General features: G+C 46.1%; 1 protein-coding gene, 1 long non-coding RNA gene and 1 pseudogene across 2 annotated transcripts; 1 reads left to right on the top strand and 2 right to left on the bottom strand.

Moving 5' to 3' along the window:
- The first annotated feature begins 2,694 nt into the window (after positions 1–2,694).
- Positions 2,695–3,839, top strand: LOC140710429 (uncharacterized). The gene is made up of 3 exons (XR_012091442.1): positions 2,695–2,801; positions 2,904–3,094; positions 3,737–3,839. It is a non-coding gene; the product is annotated as an uncharacterized lncRNA (long non-coding RNA).
- LOC119628111 (putative golgin subfamily A member 8F) lies at positions 3,716–13,013 on the bottom strand. Its single transcript, XM_073012001.1, is given in 19 exon segments — positions 3,716–3,900; positions 3,986–4,141; positions 4,237–4,337; positions 4,420–4,520; positions 5,088–5,179; positions 5,625–5,700; positions 7,403–7,471; positions 7,739–7,770; positions 7,773–7,952; positions 8,358–8,445; positions 8,639–8,746; positions 8,852–8,938; positions 9,990–10,096; positions 10,192–10,276; positions 10,365–10,412; positions 10,670–10,708; positions 11,561–11,641; positions 11,823–11,882; positions 12,794–13,013. Coding segments are annotated over 19 exon segments (1,908 nt in total). The 5' UTR covers positions 13,007–13,013.
- Positions 13,014–14,008: 995 nt separating this feature from the next.
- Positions 14,009–14,684, bottom strand: LOC103245958 (uncharacterized; annotated as a pseudogene).
- Positions 14,685–20,086: the final 5,402 nt, after the last annotated feature.

A 20,086-nucleotide genomic window follows, 5' to 3' on the forward strand; every position in this document is an offset into this window, starting at 1 on the left:
TAGGTGCTCAACAGATGGAATATGTTAGAACCCATAAAAATGACCAAGATGGGAAGGCACAAAATCACCAGAGCTATAATCAATAACCAATGAATTGGTACTCTCTTCTGTCTTTTCCACTGTATTTGGGCCTTTGTAGGTTACTCAATCATGTAAGTGATAAAAAACCGTTATTCATTCTCAAGGCAAAAGAATTATATATGCTTTTGGGAAAAAGGAGGATAAGGGAAGGTTTTTAAACTTTTATAATGGGCCATACTACGTGTAGTACACAAATCTAAAATTCATTTTTTTTCCCTAGAAACAGATCTTAAACTGGCTAGAAGTAATAGATAATGTGGTTCATCAGAGCTGTATACTCTTAAATTCAGATTTTCTGAATCCATCTCACATTATCCTAGTCTCACAAGATAACTGCAAAAATGTCTTGTTACCAAATACATTCAACAGTGAACTATACAGTTGCCTCCAAGAAATTCACTGCACATTGGTCTGTTCATTGTTTAAGAAATCTTGCAGCTAAAAACAAACAAAAACGTACCTAGTATGTTTTAAGATATAGCATCTCCAAGATTATTTGCAACGTACTTTCCTTGTTTCTCTGAATATCTCTCAAAAGAACTGTTGGAAAATATTGCTTCACATGATTGATCTTCCATTTGAGTGACCTGCATTTACACCTATGCCTATTTTGTGTAGGTGATCAATTCATTTGTCAAGAGTGCTTTCATAATTATGCATTAAAATGCACAAGATTGTCATTCCTCAAAAATGCTACTATTATCACCTGTAATTAAGTCTACCAAATTTACACTAGAAAACAAACACAGGGAGAACAATGGGTAGTTGTTAGATCACTTAGCAATCAGAGGTAAAAATTAGTAGCAGAAATGAAATTGTCATTTCTCAAATTATTTTTCAAAGGACAATGTTGCCTTATTAACTAATATTTGATTGGGGACATTTACAACCATTAATCTAGAAAAGAAATTCTTCTACTGCAGTGCACTTCCTCTACATACGTGTGTGAATGAGTGTCCATTTTGTTTAAAGTTCCAAGTTACTTATTCATTCATTAGGTAATCTTTTCACATGGAACAAAATTTTTGTGGTAATTTATGATAGTTGGAAAAAAAAGATTTGGGGGGATTATAACTCTATTTAGATATTTCTGCCTACATCTATATCATATTTAAAAAAAGTAAAATCTGTTGACTCTCACAACTTACTAGCCAAATCTTAGATGCTGGTTGAAAATGAAGATACCTGGGTTAGTTCCCAAAAACTATGATTAATTTGGTTGGGAGTAAGAGCTAGAAATCTATTCTTCATAAACTCTAGTGAATCTGATATTAGTTGGTGTGGGAACAGGCTTAGAGAATATCGATCTATTGCAAAAAGAGCACTTTTCTTTGGACACCTGAAAAAAAGAGCATGCATTAAATGCACTCAAACTCTATCAAGAATACTTCCATAAAATAGTTCCAAAAATATATTGATATAGCATATACAATTTTGATAACTTCCAGGGTAATGCAGATAATGTTTTTAAATGAGTTCATTTGTTTTGGCTTTTCCTTCTCCCCATTTTTCACTGTATATTGTGGATCTCCCACCTTTTAAAAAATAGATGACACTTCCACTTCCCACTCCCACTAATATACTCACAGCTCCTCTTTAGTGAAAATTCTATTGAATGTTCTTGTGCTCCAACAGAAAGGAAAAACACAGTGGCACTATTAACCATACCACTGTTAATTAGCCGCATTATGTGGTCTAACATTTTTCTTTATCATTCTGAAACTGGGTTTATCTGATACGTTGACACATTCATACAATTTGAAAGAGTCAGTTGAAGTCACAAGGACCCAATATTAGCACTTTTTCAGTGAATGCAGGCAAATCAGTTATTCCATCGTAAAATTGTATTTTGCTTTTCTGTTAATATCATATTTATAAAAGTATCATGAGGATGCCAAATGCTGAAAATGGAGATGGTCTAGTAACTAGAAATCCCCACCCCAGGGAGCACATGTACGTATCTCCCTACATCCTAATACTGTGATGTGTTTTGAACACTGACATTAGAACTTCATGAAGTTTTAACTGTTGATTCTTTCCCAAGCATCATCAAGTTATGATTTAGGCAATATATGACTGAAATTAATTCATTCATCATGCATAGGCACAATCACATAAATATTGCACAAAATATGCCCCTAACTGAAACCGAGAGGTACAAAAACATAATTTCACTCTTCGTAAAGAAGTTTGTGAGGAAATATACCTGTGATTGTATAGACACGTTTCCTGATAATACACTGACATTCACAAACAGTAGATTGCACTGCAGTTTGTAAACATTTTAAGTTGCATAAACTTCCCCTTGATTTTCAAAGATAGTATGATACTGTCTCCTAAAACTCCTTTTGTTTCAACTAAGTACTCTCACATATATTTTATAATAATGTTATTTTTTTAAAAGTGTTTTCCATTCAAGGAAAAGAAGTAAATTCCAATGTCAGAGTAACCAAGGTGTTTGAAGAATAGGTATTAGCCAGAGAGGTCTAGATGGTAAAATCAATCTTCAAGCCTCAAAGAAGCTCCGTGAACAGAGAGGAATGCCAGGTGTCACACGGCTTTCCTTCACTCTAACTTATTCTTGACTACAGTCTGTATGCCTGTTCCAGGGACATTTAAACTCGTAAAGGATTTCTTATGATCTTTGCTAAAGACATTAAGAAGAATGCCAGCCAGCGCCCTTTTGTGTACTGGGACATGTAGTCATGTGATTAAAACAGGTAACATGAACTCTGACTTTAAAATATATTATAGATACAAATGCTCTAAGCTAGGAAAGGTTTTCCACATCCAGTCAATGATGCAAACCTTTCATTCCTCAGAAATAATACCTTTTTAGGTCATCGAAAAAGAATACAACTGCTGCAGCTCCTGATGCAATATCTTCATGAGCCCAGAGCACACACGAATCCTAAGGGAACTGCCATAGTACAGCGCTCATTCCTGGCACTGGAACAAATAAAACACAATCTATCCTGCACATACCTGCCGGAGCAGGCCACTGTCCTCTTTGGTAAGATTTAAAAAGCTCCCCCAAAATGTTATTACTCCCATCACCAGTACACAGAGAATGGGGGAAAGGCTGTTTCCAGTTCTTGACCTTTAAACAACTCTAATGTCAGTACTCATAGTGGCATATTACAAAGTAATCAACAGTGCACACCTGGAGGTAAACCACATATTGAGCGAATGAAGACCTTGCTGTCATTAAGATTAGATCAAACAATAGCACAATATAAGGAAATTTTATCTTAATTCTGTAATGAACATACATACTGTAATAACATTTAAAAAGCATGGCAGCCTATGCCAAACCAGTGAGAATAGTTCTATGCAAACAGTGGGTCTTCATGTGTTTGAACTCCCACCATGTAAGGCCAACTCGATATGCATGCTAATGACCTATAATTATGAAATTAAAAAAGAAAAATGCTAAAGGATGCTAGAATGAACATCAGTGAAAGCCACAGAGACCCACTCTCTTTTAACTTCTTACAAATATAAATTAGAAACACAAATCATCATGAGTAGCTCTAACATGCAAATGAAGTAAATGAATTGTGTAGGAGATTAACCCCACAAGTTTGTGTCTTTTTAAAAAATTTCTTGACCAGCTCTTTGATGATGGTGATGTTTATCTCCTTCTTCTCTGCAGCCCAGCCCAGCAAAAGAATGGCACAGAGCGGTTGCTGCCCAAGCCTGGGTGCTCCTGGTACTCCTGCGTGATGGGCTGTGCAGAATGGTTGTCGTGGGGAGAACCCTCCTTGGCCTCTCCTTGTGCAGGCTCCACGCTGTCGGTGAGGCTCATCTCACAAAGATCTTTGGAGAGTTGGAGGTGGGGATCTGAGTGCAGCGCCAGCACCCCCTCTCCTGCCTGCCCGCCCCGCCTGAGGGCTCTACTCACCACCATGCTTGTCGGCAGCCCCAAGCTCCTGGGGGGCTGGGGCTCCTGGACCGGGCTCATCAGCAGGGTTCTGGGCAGTGGCCAGGAATTTGTGGTGCCCCTTGTTATAGTCGCCACAAGCTGCAACAGCATCTCCTGCAGCGCCAGCAGCTTCACCTGGACGGAGGGGTGCTCAGCTGTCACGCCGCTGCCGGCACCCACCCTCACGCCCACGCCCACGCCCACCCCCACAGAGATGTTGCACACCCTACCTTCATCTCCTCCCTGTCCTGGGCCAGCCTGATGATGTCCTCCTCCCATTGCCGCATCTTTGGCACTGGCCCCTGCCTCTGTTACAAGGTGATGAACTTTCCTGCAGGAGGACAGGGCTCAGACGCTGGGGCCCCTCCGAGGGCCCTGCAGCTCCCCCTGCCGTGCCCTGGCCTCCCACTCACTGACGGCATCTCTCCCTCCAGTACTGGATGAATCAAAGTTCTTGTTTCTCCACCTGCTCCCTCAGGTCCGCCTTCTCCTCCAGGTGGTCCATACGGCCACTCTGGAGCCAAAATAATGGGGTCACATCTCGACAGCGACCTGCCCTCAGGTGGCACTTTCAAGTCACGGAGAAGCTGGAGGTGAGCCCTGGTATAGGACAGCTTCTCCATGACTTCCTGCAGGATCCAGTGGGTCTCCCCACTCACAGACTCATCCCCCGTCCCTGGGGCTGGGACCGCTGCCTCTGGCTCCTTCTGGGCCGAGGCCACCAGGTGAGCCACGCGCTGGCAGCACACCCTCTGCTCTTTCACCTGCTCTGATAACCGTGCCTGTTCCTCCTGGGCACTGGCTGCAGCGGATTTGAAAAATGGCACCTGAGGGCAAGACCTGAGCATTCTTGTAGGGGCATACACAGAACAAATGGGGCAGAGGGGTGGAGCACAGCCCCTCCCTTGGGGCCTCAGAGTGTGCACCTGTTGGTCACAGGTGAAATGGGGTCTGACCACTGGCTCCAGGAAGGGGTGAGGGTGCAGAGAAATCAGAAGGCAGGGAAACTAAGAGCATAAAGGGGTCCTGCAGGGACCACAGAGGAAGGTGGCAAAATGGGTGCAGGGGGAGTCAGGCTCACCATGGCCTCCCAGCTCTCCAGGTCCTCTGGGACGCTCCGCATGGGCCGAGGACCCTCCTCCTCCTCACTGTCCAGATATCCTCCTCCATCTCCTGTGGGGAGTGGCCAGAGGGCTCCTCAGACAACCCAACAAGGCAGGTACTGTGGGCCCAACTCTGCCTCCACCCTCACTGGGTAACCCTGAGCCAGCCCCTCCCCAGAGAGGAATGAGCTGCTGTTCTTTATTTTTACTTTTAAGAACCAAGATCTTGCTATACTGCCCAGGCACAGTCCCACTACCGGTCAGTGCTGGAGTTCTGACCTGCTCCCTTTCTGACCTGGGCCAGTTCAGCCATCCTTAGGCAACTTGGTGCCCCCCCCCCCCCCCCCCCCCCGCTTCCAGGAGGTCACCATATTGATGCCGAACTTAGTGCAGGCACCCGGTCGACATAATGACCAGCTGTTCTAAAGGTCTCTTCCAACTCCTCAATTCTGTGCTGCTAACAGTCCCCCCTTCCTCCTGGGGCTCTCTCTTCTTACTCTAAGCGTCTCCCCTACCTTCCCCAGGGAGAGCCATGAGGTTCAACTGGTCCTGCGGCTGCTGCTTCTGCTGCCTGGCAGCTTCCAGGTGCTCCTAAGGGGCCAGGAAAGAGTGAGAAGGCATGGAGTTTGCCAGGTCATCCCCCTCATGGCCCCGCCCTCAGCCGCTCCCTCCCCTGGGTCTCCTGTAACTTTCGGCGGGCCATCTCGGCCACCGCTTCCCCCAAGCTTCCTGCTGCTGCAGCTGGTTCATTAGCTGGGTCTGCTGCAGGAACTGCCTGTGCAGCGCCTCCTTCTCAGAGGTCAGCTGCTGATAGGCGGCCACCTGCTGCTGATAGGTGGCCACAGACTGCTGCAGGTGACCCAGGTAATGGTCTGGCTGCTGCTGCAGACTCTGAGCCTCTTGGCTCTTCAGCTCCACCTGCAGGAAGACCCTGAGTGTGACGGCACGTGGTGGCTGGCTTCCAGATTCTGGGCCCGTTAATAGGGTAGTGAGGGCACTGTGGGGCTCTGTCATCTGCCCAGGCCCCGGGCCCCTTGCTCCAGGCCTAAGTGACTGTCTCCCTTTCCTAGAACCCCATGCCTCCTTCCCCAGCCTCAATCTCATACCCTCTTCTCACCATTTAAACTGTAGGCCACAGACTGGTGGAAAAGCAGTGGGAGCCAGCCACCATCTGCTGAGTGTGCTACAGGCCTAATGCTTTCCATGTATTATCTCATTTAATCCTCAGCACCTCTGTAAGGACAATGCTAACTTCCTTTTGAAGTTAAAGAAATAGAGACAGCCAGGTGTGGTGGCTCACACCTGTAATCCCAGCACTTTGGGAGGCCGAGGCGGGTAGATCACGAGGTCAGGAGATTGAGACCATCCTGGCTAACACAGTGAAACCCTGTCTCTACTAAAGCATACAAAAAATTAGCCGGGTGTGGTGGCAGGCACCTGTAGTCCCAGCTACTTGGGAGGCTGAGGCAGGAGAATGGCGTGAACCGGTGAAGTGGAGCTTGCAGTGAGCAGAGATCGTGTCACTGCACTCCAGCCTGGGCGACAGAGCGAGACTCTGTCTCAACAACAACAGCAACAACAATAAAATGGAGACTTAGAGATGCAAAGTACTTGAACAGTGACCAGTGGAACTGAGGCTGGAAGCCAGTTTTAATCTAAGGAGGCTTTTTGTTTCGTTTTGAAACAGAGTGTCACTGTGGCCCAGGCTGGAGTGCAGTGGTGCAATCTCAGCTCACTGCAACCTCTACCTCCTGGGCTCAAGCGATTCTCATGCCTCAGACTCCTGAGTAGGTAGGATTACAGACATGCGCCACCATGCCCGGCTTTCATATATATATATATATATATATATATATATATATATATATATATTTTTTTTTTTAATATAATATTAGTGGAGATGAGGTTTTACCATGTTGGCCAGGCTGATCGCAAACTCCCGACATCAAGTGATTCTCCTGCCTCAGCCTCCCAACGTACTGGGATTATAGGCATGAGCCACCACGCCTGGTGTAAGGAGCCTCTTATCCCACTGTCTCTTCCCCTATGATTGGGGGGCTCCATGCCTCTAGCTGGGATGATGATGTCCAGACCTGGGAGGAGCCCAGGGCTACCCACCTCTAAAAGTCAGAGGGTAGGAAGCAAGAAACCATCACAGGACTGCCCTGGAGGGTGCTAGGGTCACCTGCCCCCAGGCTGGAGCTGCCTCTGGCCTGGCACCTCCCCCCCCCCAGAGGTTGGTGCCTGCCTTCCTGCCCTTCTTGGATGGGGCAGAGGTTACTGTCTCCTTCACCTCGCCTACCTTCTCCTGCCGCTCCTTTACTTGCTGCTCCAACTGCAGTGCGCTCTTGTTCTTGTTGTTCTGGACAGAGAGAAGCAATCAGCAGCCACCCACTGCAGCTGGAGACCCCAGAACTTGGTGTCTGCCTCCCATGGCACCGGGAAGGGTGGAGGCAGGTTAGAAAAATCATCCCCTCTCTCCCACAGCCACCAGAGCAGGGCTCTGGCTCACAGGTGCCTTTAGAAGTAACATTTCACGTGAAGGCTACACTGCCCCATTTTACAGGTGGGGAAACAAAGGCCTGGAGGGCTAGGGAGGAGGGCAGGCTCCCCAGGTGGGGCAATGCACCACCTCCTTGAAGCCGCTCTGTGGCTCGGCAGCTGCTGAAGCCTCTCCTCCTGCCTCCCAAGCCTCTCCTTTTGTGTCTGGTTCAGGAGACTTACGTGCTGATGGTTTTGCACCTGGGCCTGGAGCTCTGCTGACACTCTTTCTAGTTCCTTCCTCAGGTGCTGCAGCTCCACCTCAGAGGGCACTGCTGGGGGCTCCGGGTGCTGGGGTTCAGCTGAGAAAGGAAGTAGACAATAAGGGCCTCTGGATTCTCAAACAAAACAAAACAAAACAAAACAAAACAAAACAAACAAACAAACGAAAACCCCTCCTCTTGGTGCACAGCTCCTCTCAGGCTCCCCAAACTTGGCCTCACTGCTAATGATTCCTCGCACCCGGATGGTAGCCAATCTTCCAACCACTTTCAGATACAGAGCACTGTGGGTGACTGACAATGGGCCCTCTTTGCTGATGGGGACACTGGGGCTAATGGAGATGACAAGACTTGCCGTCTCCTGGCACAGACCTCTTTCCTTCTGCCTCAATGCCCTTCCATCCACCCACCTCCCTGGGGCATTCTAAGCCCCCCACAGCCCTCTGATGCCAGGCCTGCTCCCAGGTCACGCCAGCCCCATCTTACCCATCCGGTTCTTCAGTTTGGAGAAGCTCCTCTCCAGCTTCTCTAGCCGACGCATGTCATCCTTCTTCTCCTTCTTCAAGGTGTAAACCTGCCCAAAGCACAGGGGGAAAGGGCCCTGGAGAGAGGGGCTGGTGGCTGGTGGCTGCCATCTCCCTCTCTGCCCCCACCTCCACAAAGCCCAGACCCATGACCACCTCTGGCTGTACTGTTCCCATTTTACAGATGCCCAGAAAGATCCAGTGACCCATCTAAGATGGGGGAGCTGAAGGGTCAGACCTCACCTCCTGCGACATTTTCCTCATCCTCTGCTGCCACCGGGCCCTCTCTCCTTTCAGATGTTGAACATATTCGTCCCTCTCTAGATGGGCTTGTTTTAGAGACTCCTTCAACTGCAAGAATGGGCACAGAAGTTAGGAAGGGCTGTCACTGGTCCTCACCTGCTCCTGGCCACCTGGGGTCATCTTCCTTCCCTCCCTCCCTCTGCAAAACCTCACCTGTGTCAGCTGTGCTTTCAGAATTGCCTGCTCCCGTATGGACCGCTCTAACTTCCACTCCATACGTGCTTTCCTGTGGCTTGAGGACTGGATGGTGAAGAGTGAGAAGTTTCTATCTGGGGAACCTGGGCCATTCCACACAGTGCCCCTTAAAAGAGCTAGGGCTAGGCTCAATATACAACTCGGTCAGTAAACATCGAGGCACTTCCAAGCCCATGGTGTGGTTTTTAACAGAACTCAGTAAAGTTGGAAGGGACAGGGAAAGAGATGGAATTTACAGCTGCCTAACAGAGGCCCAGAGAGATCAGTTAATATTGCTATTGTTATTACTGTTATTACTACCACTGTCTGAACCTTTATGGAGTGCTTCACCAGGCACCATGCTAGCAATCCCATTTACTCCTCACAACCACCATAGGAGACAGTTACTATGATGACCTCTATTGTGTCGATGAAAAAACATGGAGATGGAGTATTTGAGGTTAAATGCTTGGCTAACACCACGTAGGCAGAGCTGGGATTTGAACACCCAGGTCTATCTGATACTCTAAGCCCATTTTTCTTGCTGGGGATGGGGGTACAGATAGGAAGGGGAAAATTAATCTTTCGTTCACTTTTTGAAAGGATGATACATTCACATAGTCCAAAACTCAGAAGGTACAGAAGGGAAGTATCTCCCAGCCACCCTGTTGCTCTCTCCCGAGTTTATTATGAACCCTTGCAGACATGTTTTATGTATATTATCATAGTATGTACACACACACACACATACACACACACACACGTTTCCTCTCTCTACAGAAATGGTATCATACTAAAGGTAATCTTCTGTACCTTCACAGAACAAGTACCCAATACCCCACCTAGGACTTGCCCAAGACCCCAACCAGGTAAGGGCAGGGCAGGCACTTGGCCTCCAAGCTCTACGTCCAGTGCTCCCTCCCCACCACGCCCCCCAACTCACCCACAGCAACTGACTCAGCCCCAGGCTGCCTCTAACAACCACATACAAAAACAGCAAGAAATGGCCATGCTGCCTCCTGGGCAGGACACTCCATCCTGCAGAAGGGACCCTTAGGCTCACTCTTCTATCTGCGAAGCCGAGCTCCCAGGGGACAGGGCGGGTGGTCGGACTCACCCTGTCCACCTTCTTCTGTGTGGCGGTGACAGCAGACAGAACCTGCTCTAACTCTCCTGTACGCTGCAATGAACATTGCAGGCGGTCGGCCAGATCCTTGGACTCCTCTGTAATGAGAGAGTTGAGATGGCGCCCAAAGAACTCCCTCTAAAGACCTGTCAAAGTGCCAGGCTGAAGGATGACAGGGTGCCCAGATTCCCACCTTCAAAGTATCTGAGTGAGCGTTTCGTGTGATACAGGTCCGTACTTAGTTTCCCTTTCTGTATGTTCAGTCTCTGGATTTGAACCTTTGGGAGAAAAGCCAAACAAGTGCTGAAAGAGAAGGAAAGAAACATTCCCCGGAGGACAGGAGAAAACTTCACACCCTCCACTCACCTCTAGCTCCCTTTCAGTTTTCTGTTTCTCATTGTTTGCCTTCTTTTCCTATAGGAAGAGGAAGACAGAGCTCTTACCAGGGGGAGGTAGAGATGGCACAGCAAGAGACATGCCCCCAGAAAGCCACCGATGCCCCAGGACAGGTCCACCCATGGGACCAGGTTATCAGGGACCCTGTGGGGATGGGGTGGAATCTGAGGGGTGAGCCTTCTTCCCCAGGCTGGGAGTGGGCGAGATGAGACTGGGGCCTCTATGAGAGCCCCCCAAACCCAGCAGTCATGTCACGAGGAAACAAATCACGTTACTTCTTCCAGCTGATGTTCCACTTGTTTCTTCTGTTGTTTCTGTGGGGAGAGTCAAATTAAGGTGATGGAGGGTGGCCCCTCAACTCTATTCCACAGGCCAGGAAGTGGTAGGTGGGGCCAGGAATGGATTTCAAAGGCAGAGTTCTCAGACCCAATGGGAACACAAACTGGTCAACTCTCCTCAAGCTCCCAAGGACAGAGGATTTGGGTCTTTGTTGGTTTCCGCCCACAGTCACAGAACTCAAAGTCTGAATCTGAAATCTCTTGAGAGGACAGGAACATAAACCTCTAGAGACTGAGTTTGAGAAAGGCCCCCTCTTCCACCGACTTGTCATTTAGAAAAGTGCGTTCATTCAATAAACATTCACTGAGCACGTATGGGCCAGGTACGGTTCCTCACAGTATATATAGGATGGAAAAGGACAGTCAGGAGCCCTTGGCCCTGAGCTTTCTGTTCTAGGGGGGCTTTAAATCTCAGACTCTCACAGCTAACAGAGACCTTTGATACTCACTACCTCCTCTGGAAACATGAGCCCAAAAGGAGAGGTGGCTTGTCCAGAATCGAAGAGCAAATTAGGGACTGAGTCACAGCAGAAATATGGCGCCCCTGAAAACCAGTCAGGCTCGCACTCCCCCGAGAGACCACAACCCCAGGGCGTGTATAGCAAGGACTCGAGCAGGGGTGTGTGGACAGGAGAGAGTCAGTAAAGAGGGCAGCAAAAGAAGAGCCATGGTGCGTGCTCTGGGGTCCCTCCAGGTGAGGTCTGGGCACCCCAGATCCCTATTTGTCCTTGGCACCAGGAGGCCCGAGCCCCTTTCTTCAGGGCCCCAAGGGGAAACTGGAGCCCGGGATTGGCAGCGTGGAATCAGGGGACCCCACTGGACTCTTACCAAAGATTTGATGGTGTTCTTCAGTTGACTGATTTTGACGGACCTCGAGTCCAGGGCTGCTGGTAGTTCTTGGCACGGGCTCTGAGGCGCATGCAGAGAGGAGGTGGTGGAGGAGGAGTCGGGGGAGAAGTAGAGAGAACAATCATTAGGGCTGGGGTGTGTAGGCTATCTCAGCTGGCAGAGGGGCACCCAGTCCCCGCTGTGGGAGGAGGTTGGAGGGCTGGCCTGCAGGGTCACTGCACCTCTGCCCAGAGCCTCTTACCTCCAGATCCTTGAGGGGTGCAGATGACGTAGGGCCCTCTCCGCCAATACCTGTTGCTGACTACAAGAGATGAGAGTGCACATGGAGATATTCTGTCCCTCTCAGTGTCTAAGCCCTCTGACTTCCTTTCTTCCCCATCAACTGTTACAATTTTCTTTTCTGCCTATCTTGGACCTTTTGCCCCATAACTCCTTTGTGCCAACTTCTCTCATGGTTCTTATCTCCCCACCATCCCACCATGGGGCCCTTTCAGTGACTCCTGATGGCAAGTGGCTGTTCTCATTGTCCTGGCTTCCCCTTAAGACTGAGGATGAGAAAAATCAAACAATGACCATATCCTGGGTGTCCTGAGTGTTTACAGCAGACCATGTACTGGGGATTAACATAAAAACAACAGTAACAAATCTCATTTAAACTTAAAAAATGGAAGTCAAACGATACCACCTCTATTACACAGATGTGAAAAGGGAGGCCCAAAGAGCTCAAGGAACTTGCCCTAAATCATATCCCTAGCAGATGGAGAGGCAGGATTCAAATCCATAATTCTTTTTTTTGTTCGTTTGTTTTTTGTTTTGTTTTTTGAGATGGAGCCTTGCTCTGTCACCAGGCTGCAGTGCAGTGGTGCGGTCTCGGCTACTGCAAGCTCCGCCTCCCAGGTTCACGCCATTCTCTTGCCTCAGCCTCCTGAGTAGCTGGGACTATAGGCACCTGCCACCAGGCTCGGCTAACTTTTTTGTATTTTTAGTAGAGACGGGGTTTCACCGTGTTAACCAGGATGGTCTCAATCTCCTGACCTCATGATCCACTTGCCTTGGCCTCCCAAAGTGCTGGGATTACAGGTGTGGGCAACCATGCCCGGTCAAATCCAGAATTCTGAACCAGTACCCAGCAGTCCATCCACAATCTTAACAATTACCCTCTATTGCCCCTTGGGCCCCCAGTCCCCAGAAGCCTGGTCAGCCAAGACTCACATCCCCAGGTGAGTGGCAACCACCAGAAGTGGCTGTCTCAGGGACACTGCCATTTGTTTTCCTGTTCCTCTTCGCTCTTGCGGGAACACCAGGGCTGTTTCTCTGCCAATATTCTTTTAACTGTGGGAAAGAAGAGCAGTAATACTCATGAGCACTATCAGCCCCTACAGCCACATCCTCCTTACAGTTTTTACAAAATACTCTATACACCATCTGATTTAATGACACCAACAACCGTACAAGGTGTTGTCACCATCATTTAGTGACTGAGAGGGCTTGATATCATGGCTAGAAAAAAATAAGAAAAAGGCAAAACTGGAACTTTGAAACTCAATCTTCTGACTCCAAGCTCTGAGGTTTTGCCAAGAATCAGCAGCTGCCAGGGATGAAAACCAGAGGCAGAGGTAGAAAACTAAACATTAAGTAGGCAGGAGCTGTATGCCATGTGGTTTAGAGTCATACATCCTCACACGTCTGTTAGTGTGAAGAAGTGCACCCGTACCTCTCAAACTTTCATATCAATGTGTCCTTATGGCAGAAGGCAGCCTTTCTGTTAAATCTGGGAATTCTTCAGAAAGAGGACAACCCAAGCCTCATTTCAGAGAGAAGTCTGGTACACTCTTAGAAACCTATGTGACTGTCATCCTTAAGTACACTAATGATTTTTCTCCTGATCTCAAGAGAATCAAGGGAAACTGATGCTTCAGGAAGATGTCCCACATTTATCCTGTGGCACTCAAAGTACCCCAGATTGAGATAATATGAGGAAGATGCAAGTCATCAAGTTCAGTTTCCCAAGATCTGTTCACAGAAGATGAGCAAATCTCACTTCAGAGAACACTGACTGAAGCGCAGTCTGGTCCCAAAACCATGGAGAATTAGAATATGAGGTGGAGAACTCAGAAAAAAAATGTTAAAATCTCTCTGGAAAGTAGAATCCTGGGGTAAAACCAAAACCAAACCCATTCTCCTATTGCCACCCAGAGATACTGTCAACGTTTTGAGCTCACGGGGGAAGTGTAGGCTTTTCCCCCTGTCAATGTCGATGTTAAGGGAGGGAGGCAGCCTGAAACCTCTTGCTCCTAGGTCCCATAGTCTCCATTTCCCTTCCAGGTGGAAATTTGCGCTGTGACCAGAGGAACCAGAAATGGGTTGAGAACGCTTAGGGGACTTTAATCATAAGATCAAAGGCCGGTCTTCCAGTAATGACAGTTACTAGGTGGACTGTGACATCACTACATTCCACTCCTCCTGGTTCGGGGGAGGGACCACATCAGCACGATGTCTGTTGCTGCTTCATGATGGGGGAGGGAAACACAGGGTTGGGACCCAGGTCCTTGGAGACTCCAGTGCAAACAGCCCAGGGAGGTCGACCTTGAGGCAGCAGGAGGGGAGGGCAGAGTCTGCAGCAGAGAGTCCCAGGAGTCACCAGCCCAAAGTCACCCAGGGATGATTGGCAAGGGAGGGGCCTGGGGCTGGTGAACCCAGGTCCTTTGAGATGAGAGCCCAAAGAGCCCAGGGAGATCAAGCTTGGGGTGGCAGGAGATGAGGGCCCAGTAATGGAGTGGGGAGCCCCAGGAGTCACCTGCCCAAAGTCAACCTGGGGTGATTAGTGTGGGCAGGGACTGGGCTGCTTGCTGAAGGGATGAGGCTGACTGACAAAACTTTGGTGGGAGTAGCCCAGAGGCACCGGGGTTGGGGGGCCCAGGCCGGTGTGCCTCAGGAGAGGTATGGACTCTGGCAGAAGTCTTGTTATCAGAGGGGATCTGTGGCTGGGTTGGGAGGCCATGATGCAGTGCGTTTTTACCTTTTTCTTGGCTGCAGCCAATTTGTTCTGTTGAGTTTCTTCTGCCATCGCAGGGTGGGGAGGGAGGCGGGTTTGGGGCCACATCAGCAAAATCCTAGTGAGCACTGATGAACACCTCCAGTCACCGACCAGGTTGCTGTGCGACTGAGCCAGAGGAGGCGTAACCAGGGCCCCAGTAGAATGCTGAATAGGGGTGTGGCCTTAATGCTCCAAGCCCATTGGTCAATGAGAAAGATGAAAGGGAAAGGGGGCGTGGCCAGACAGGAGTGTGTCCAGAGGGACCTGTGGCTCACAAGGAAAGGTCCCCATGCAACCACTGTCCCAACCCACTCTAAGAGAGAGGAGAGGCCATCCACTCTGGGAGAGGGGAGGGGCTGACTTTTGCTCTAAAAGCTTTAAAGCTTTAAAAATAAAATGTGTGCATACTTTATATATATGTGTGTCCATGTGTGTGTATCTATGTTTTCCTCCAGATAATGTCTTCATTATCCAGTTTTTATGCAAGGTCTATGATTTTGGCCTATATTTTTCATCTTCAAATACAGTACAAACATTACCAGTGTTACCTTAACTGAGATACAGATTCTATAAAAATGGAAAATCCATAGCATGCTTGATGATTAATGAAGCAGACTATTATCCAATATTCCAATAAGACAAAATAATCACAATGATTTCTCTTTTTTGGAAAAATGTTTCTCTTATTCTTCTACGTTTTTGTTAAGATTTTTTTTCTTAAACAAGAAACATATCTAATATCTGTAAAAACACAAAGTTTTGGGCTGGGTGCAATGGCTCATGCCTGTAATTGCAGCATTTTGAGAGCCCGAGAGGAGTGGATCATGAGGTCAGGAGATTGAGACCATTCTGGCTAACATGGTGAAACTCCATCTCTACTAAAAATACAAAAGAAAAGCCAGACATGGTGGTGGGCACCTGTAGTCCCAGCTACTTGGGTGGCTGAGGCAGGAGAATGACATGAACCCGGGAGGTAGAGCTTGCAGTGAGCCAAGATCATGCCACTGCACTCCAGCCTGGGCTACAGAGCGAGACTCCTTCTCAATAAATAAATAAATAAATAAATAAAACTTAATAGAGCAATGTGAACAAAAGCAGCAATAAAATAATTTAGAAAATACAAGCTATTAAAAAATAATTTTAAAACTTGTGGAACAAAGTCAAACAGTACTCAAAGAAAATGTATACCCTTACATGTTTGTTTAAAAAGTAATTTAAATTACATTGATCTACTAAACTAGGAAAAGTAAAATAAACAAAAAGGGCAAATAATTAAGACATAAGGAAAAAGTAGAAAAAAACGATTTAAAAAATAATACTAAATGAGGATTCTTTCAAAAGACTAAGATAATAAAATAGTTAAGTCTCTGATAAGTAATCAAGATAAAGAAAACCTTGAAGAGAAAAGAGCATATAGCCACATGTGAATATGATGCAAAAAGTGAAAACTACACATCTTTACAACACCTTAGAAGTATGGATGAAGTGTTCATTTGTTTAAGAATCTACAGTTATGAAAACTAACTGAGGAAGTGGAAAATCTGGAGACCAATATGCAGAAGAAGGAAAAAAGACAAAGACTCATCCTCCAAATTAGATATTTATTTAAACCAGAATTTGTTAGCCTCAGCAATATTGATATATTGGGCCAGACAATTCTTTGTGGAGGGTTCTTCTGGTGCGTTGCTGGATGTTTAGAAACATCCCCTCTACCTACAGAATGCCAATAAGACCTCCCGACCATGACCAGTTGTGATCATAAAAATGTCTCCAGATATTTCCAAACGTCCCATGGGAGGTAAAATACTCCTGCAGTTGAAAATTACTCTGTAAACTAGATCTACATCCTAGATCTTAGAAAAAAGATGTTAAGCCTCCCAAGTCAGCCCTGCATACCCTTGACACTGAAATGAAATAACAGCCTTAAAGGAAACAAACAGAACTATAGTCTTATTTAATACAGAAGTAAAAATGTAAAAATAAAATATTACCATAGCCATTCTAACAGTGTTTATTATAGGAATGTAAAGATGACTCAAAATTAGGAAAATTTCATCAGGCAAGTCACAAATTATATTTCTACATGGAATTGAAGGCACAATCATGAAAAACAAAGTAGCTCTATATGCATTAAGTGCATGATCTATTCCAATTTGCAGATATCTTACAGAAGGAAAACTGAACACTGAACACATATTTTCACCATCTGCTCTTTGTCCTGAGGCTCCAATAGAAATACAGTGAAGAATAAACATTGTATAAACACACAATTACAAAAAGGAATGGGGTTACCAATAGAAGAGAATTCATCTCCGTTAGACAACGATAGTAAATGGAAAATGGTTAATTAATGGAGCAAAGCTAACAAAGGTAGAGGTTAGGGGGATAGTGAGAACAAGGAGGCTAATTTGTCCCACAGCAACCTGGAAAGGTTTTAGACGCAGATACGAGGTACCCCTGAGAGTGGGACTGATAGGCAAGACTGAAAACAGAGATTAACCAAAAGCCTGTATAGAGAACACATGTTACAGGCCCTGAAACACACTGTTGCCCCCATCTCCTTAAGCAGAACCCAAGCAAACATACCTACCTCAGGCAAGAGAATGTAGATTTTACATCCAGAGGAATGGAGTAGTTCCAGCCATCATTTACAATTGCCCCAGGAGATAAGATAGAGGGGTGGAGGATAACAATTAGGAATCAGCATACATTTCCCCTAAAAGCTATCAGTTGACAAGTCTTGGCCATAAAGAACTCCCAATCAATTTTTATTTATTTGTATTTGTATTTATTTATATATTTTGAGACAGGGCCTTGCTCTTTCACCTAGGCTGGAATGCAGGAGTGCAGTGGCATGATCACAGCTCACTGCAGCCTCAACCTCCCAGGCTCAAGCAATCCTCCTGCCTCAGCCTCCCATGTAGCTGGGACTACAGAAGTGTGTCACCACACCTCACTATTTTTTTTTTTTTTTTTTTTTTTTTTTGGTAAAGATGAGGTCTCACTATGTTGCCCAAACTTGAGCTCCTGGGCTCAAATGATCCTCCCAATTTGGTCTCCCAAAGCTCTGAGATTACACGTGTGAGCCACCACACGCTGGCTCCCAGTCTTTTAGTTCCTCTCTCAAATATGAATGAACAAATAAAGGAATTTAAAAAAAAAAAGAAAAGACTACAGGTCGGGCACGGTAGCTCACACCTGTAATCCCAGCACTTTGGGATGCGAGGTGGGTGGATCACCAGAGGTTGGGAATTCAAGACCAGACTCACCAACATGGAGAAGTCTCATCTCTACTAAAAACACACAAATTAGCTGGTAGTGCATGCCTGTAATCCTAGCTACTTGGGAGGCTGAGGCAGGAGAACCACTTGAACCTGGGAGGCAGAGGTTGTGGTCAGCCGAGATCTCATCATTGTACTCCAGCCTGGGCAGCGAGAGTGAAACTTGGTCTCAAAAAAAAAAAAAAAGAAAAAAAGACTACAAATGATAAGCAACATAGAATAGATATTTAAGGAAAGGCTTTAAAAAGAAAAATAAGACCAAAATAAACTAAGAAAAAATGTATTAAAGAACAAAGAGATGCAAGGGAAAAGATAAAGAGTATCAAAATCACTTCATAAAGACACTTGTGAATATATTACATGTATAAAACAAAACAGAATATGAATAAGAAATAATCAGAGAAGAAAAAGTTCTTAGAATTCAGGGTTCATCCTCGGAGCTGGTCCGCAATGAGCCACACCTCCCGTCATCACGTCCTTGGACAGGTCCATCCCACAGTGAATCTGGGTTGGCCCCAAGACTCACTTTAACCTGTAGCATGTAGTAGAAATGACACTGGACCTGTTCCAGGTCTAAGCCTTAAGAACGCCTGGCAGGTCCACTTCTGTGCTTCTGGAAGCCAAAAATAAGAATTGACTACCCTCTTGGAGAAAGAAAAGCCACATGAAGAGGCCCGAGAGGATGAGGTGCTATGCAGAGAGAAAGGCCACAGGAAGAAACACCAAGGCAGCAGACCCGTGGGTGAAGAAGCCATCTCAGACATTCCACTGCAGCTGAGCATCCAGACAACCAGTCCCTGCCACCGTCTAACCGCACAGTGAGAGCTGCCAAATGAGACCAGCAGAAAAACTGTCCAGCTAGCCCCAGTTAACCCATACAGTAGTGACAGATAGACAAATGTGTAGTTTGATGCCATTAAGTTTTGGGATAATTGGTTAAGCAACAATAAATAACCAAAACAAAACTTAAAGTTATGACTCTCCAAATAAAATTTCCTCAAAGTTGAAAGATAAGAAAAATCTTCCGGAACTTAAAATTTTTTAAAAAATTAGAAATAACGTGAGATACAAGACTCAAGACAAGAGGTCTAAAATCCAATTAACAGACACTTCAAAATGGACAAATAAAATGGAAAGGAGAAAGTTAACAACAAAAATATGACAAGATTCAACTTTGAAAGAGCCTATCCATAGGCCTATCCATTTGGTGTACCCAGCACATGAATGAAAAAAGACCCACACTAAGTACACTGTTGTGCTATTTCAGCTCACCAAGGAAAAGACAAACTCCTAAAAGCTTCCAGGGAGAAAGTTCTGCATAAAGAAGTGAAACTCAGGATGGCGTGAGGCTTCACCACCACAACTGGTTAGAAGACAACAGCATGGACTTTGGAATTCTAAGGTAAAATTATCCTCAACCTAGAAATACATAATCAACCAAACTATCAATCAAGTGTGAGGGTAGAATATGAGAGAGGTGAATACGGATGGGGATGTGGTATGCACCAGGCAGTGTTCTAAACGATTTACATGTACCAATTCAATTAATCCTCATAGCTCCCTAAAAACATAGGTACTACTGCTATTACTGGCTCCCCCATTTTGCAAATGGAAAATTCATGCGTAGAGCAATTAGGGAATCATCCCAAGAGCATACAGCTAATAAGTAGGAGAACCAAGATTCAAACCTATCTCGGACTGGCTCCAAAACTCAAACACTGAGTCGTATTTTTCTGGAAGATAGAGCTCAGAAAAGATACCACTCCATGCTTTCTTAGGGTTTTATTTGAGGACGTTGTCAGGTAAAATGAGAAAGGGTAAGCCAAGAAAGATGACATGGGATCCAGGAAACAATGGAGCTACTCTAGGAAAGCAGATGAGAAAACCCTCAAGATGGCATCTGCACAGCCAACCGAAAGAACAACCTGCCAGAATGGGCACAGAGGAGCCAAAGGCTTCAAAAGATAAAGAGATCTCACAGAAAGGGCTACAACAGCATTTTTTAAATGAAAAATTACTACTATGAGGAAGACCTGCAAAACAAAAAAACAGTGCCAAGAAAAGAAATACCCTATCCTAAACAGTCTAGAAAACTTGGCTTTACTCTACAAAGTCCTAATGATAATTAGAGATTACTTGTATGACTAAAGATAACGTTTGAGGAAGGGGAAGTGGGTGGTATAAGAG

This window comes from Chlorocebus sabaeus, chromosome 26 (genome assembly GCF_047675955.1).
Source record: "Chlorocebus sabaeus isolate Y175 chromosome 26, mChlSab1.0.hap1, whole genome shotgun sequence".
NCBI classification, from domain to species: Eukaryota; Metazoa; Chordata; class Mammalia; order Primates; family Cercopithecidae; genus Chlorocebus; species Chlorocebus sabaeus.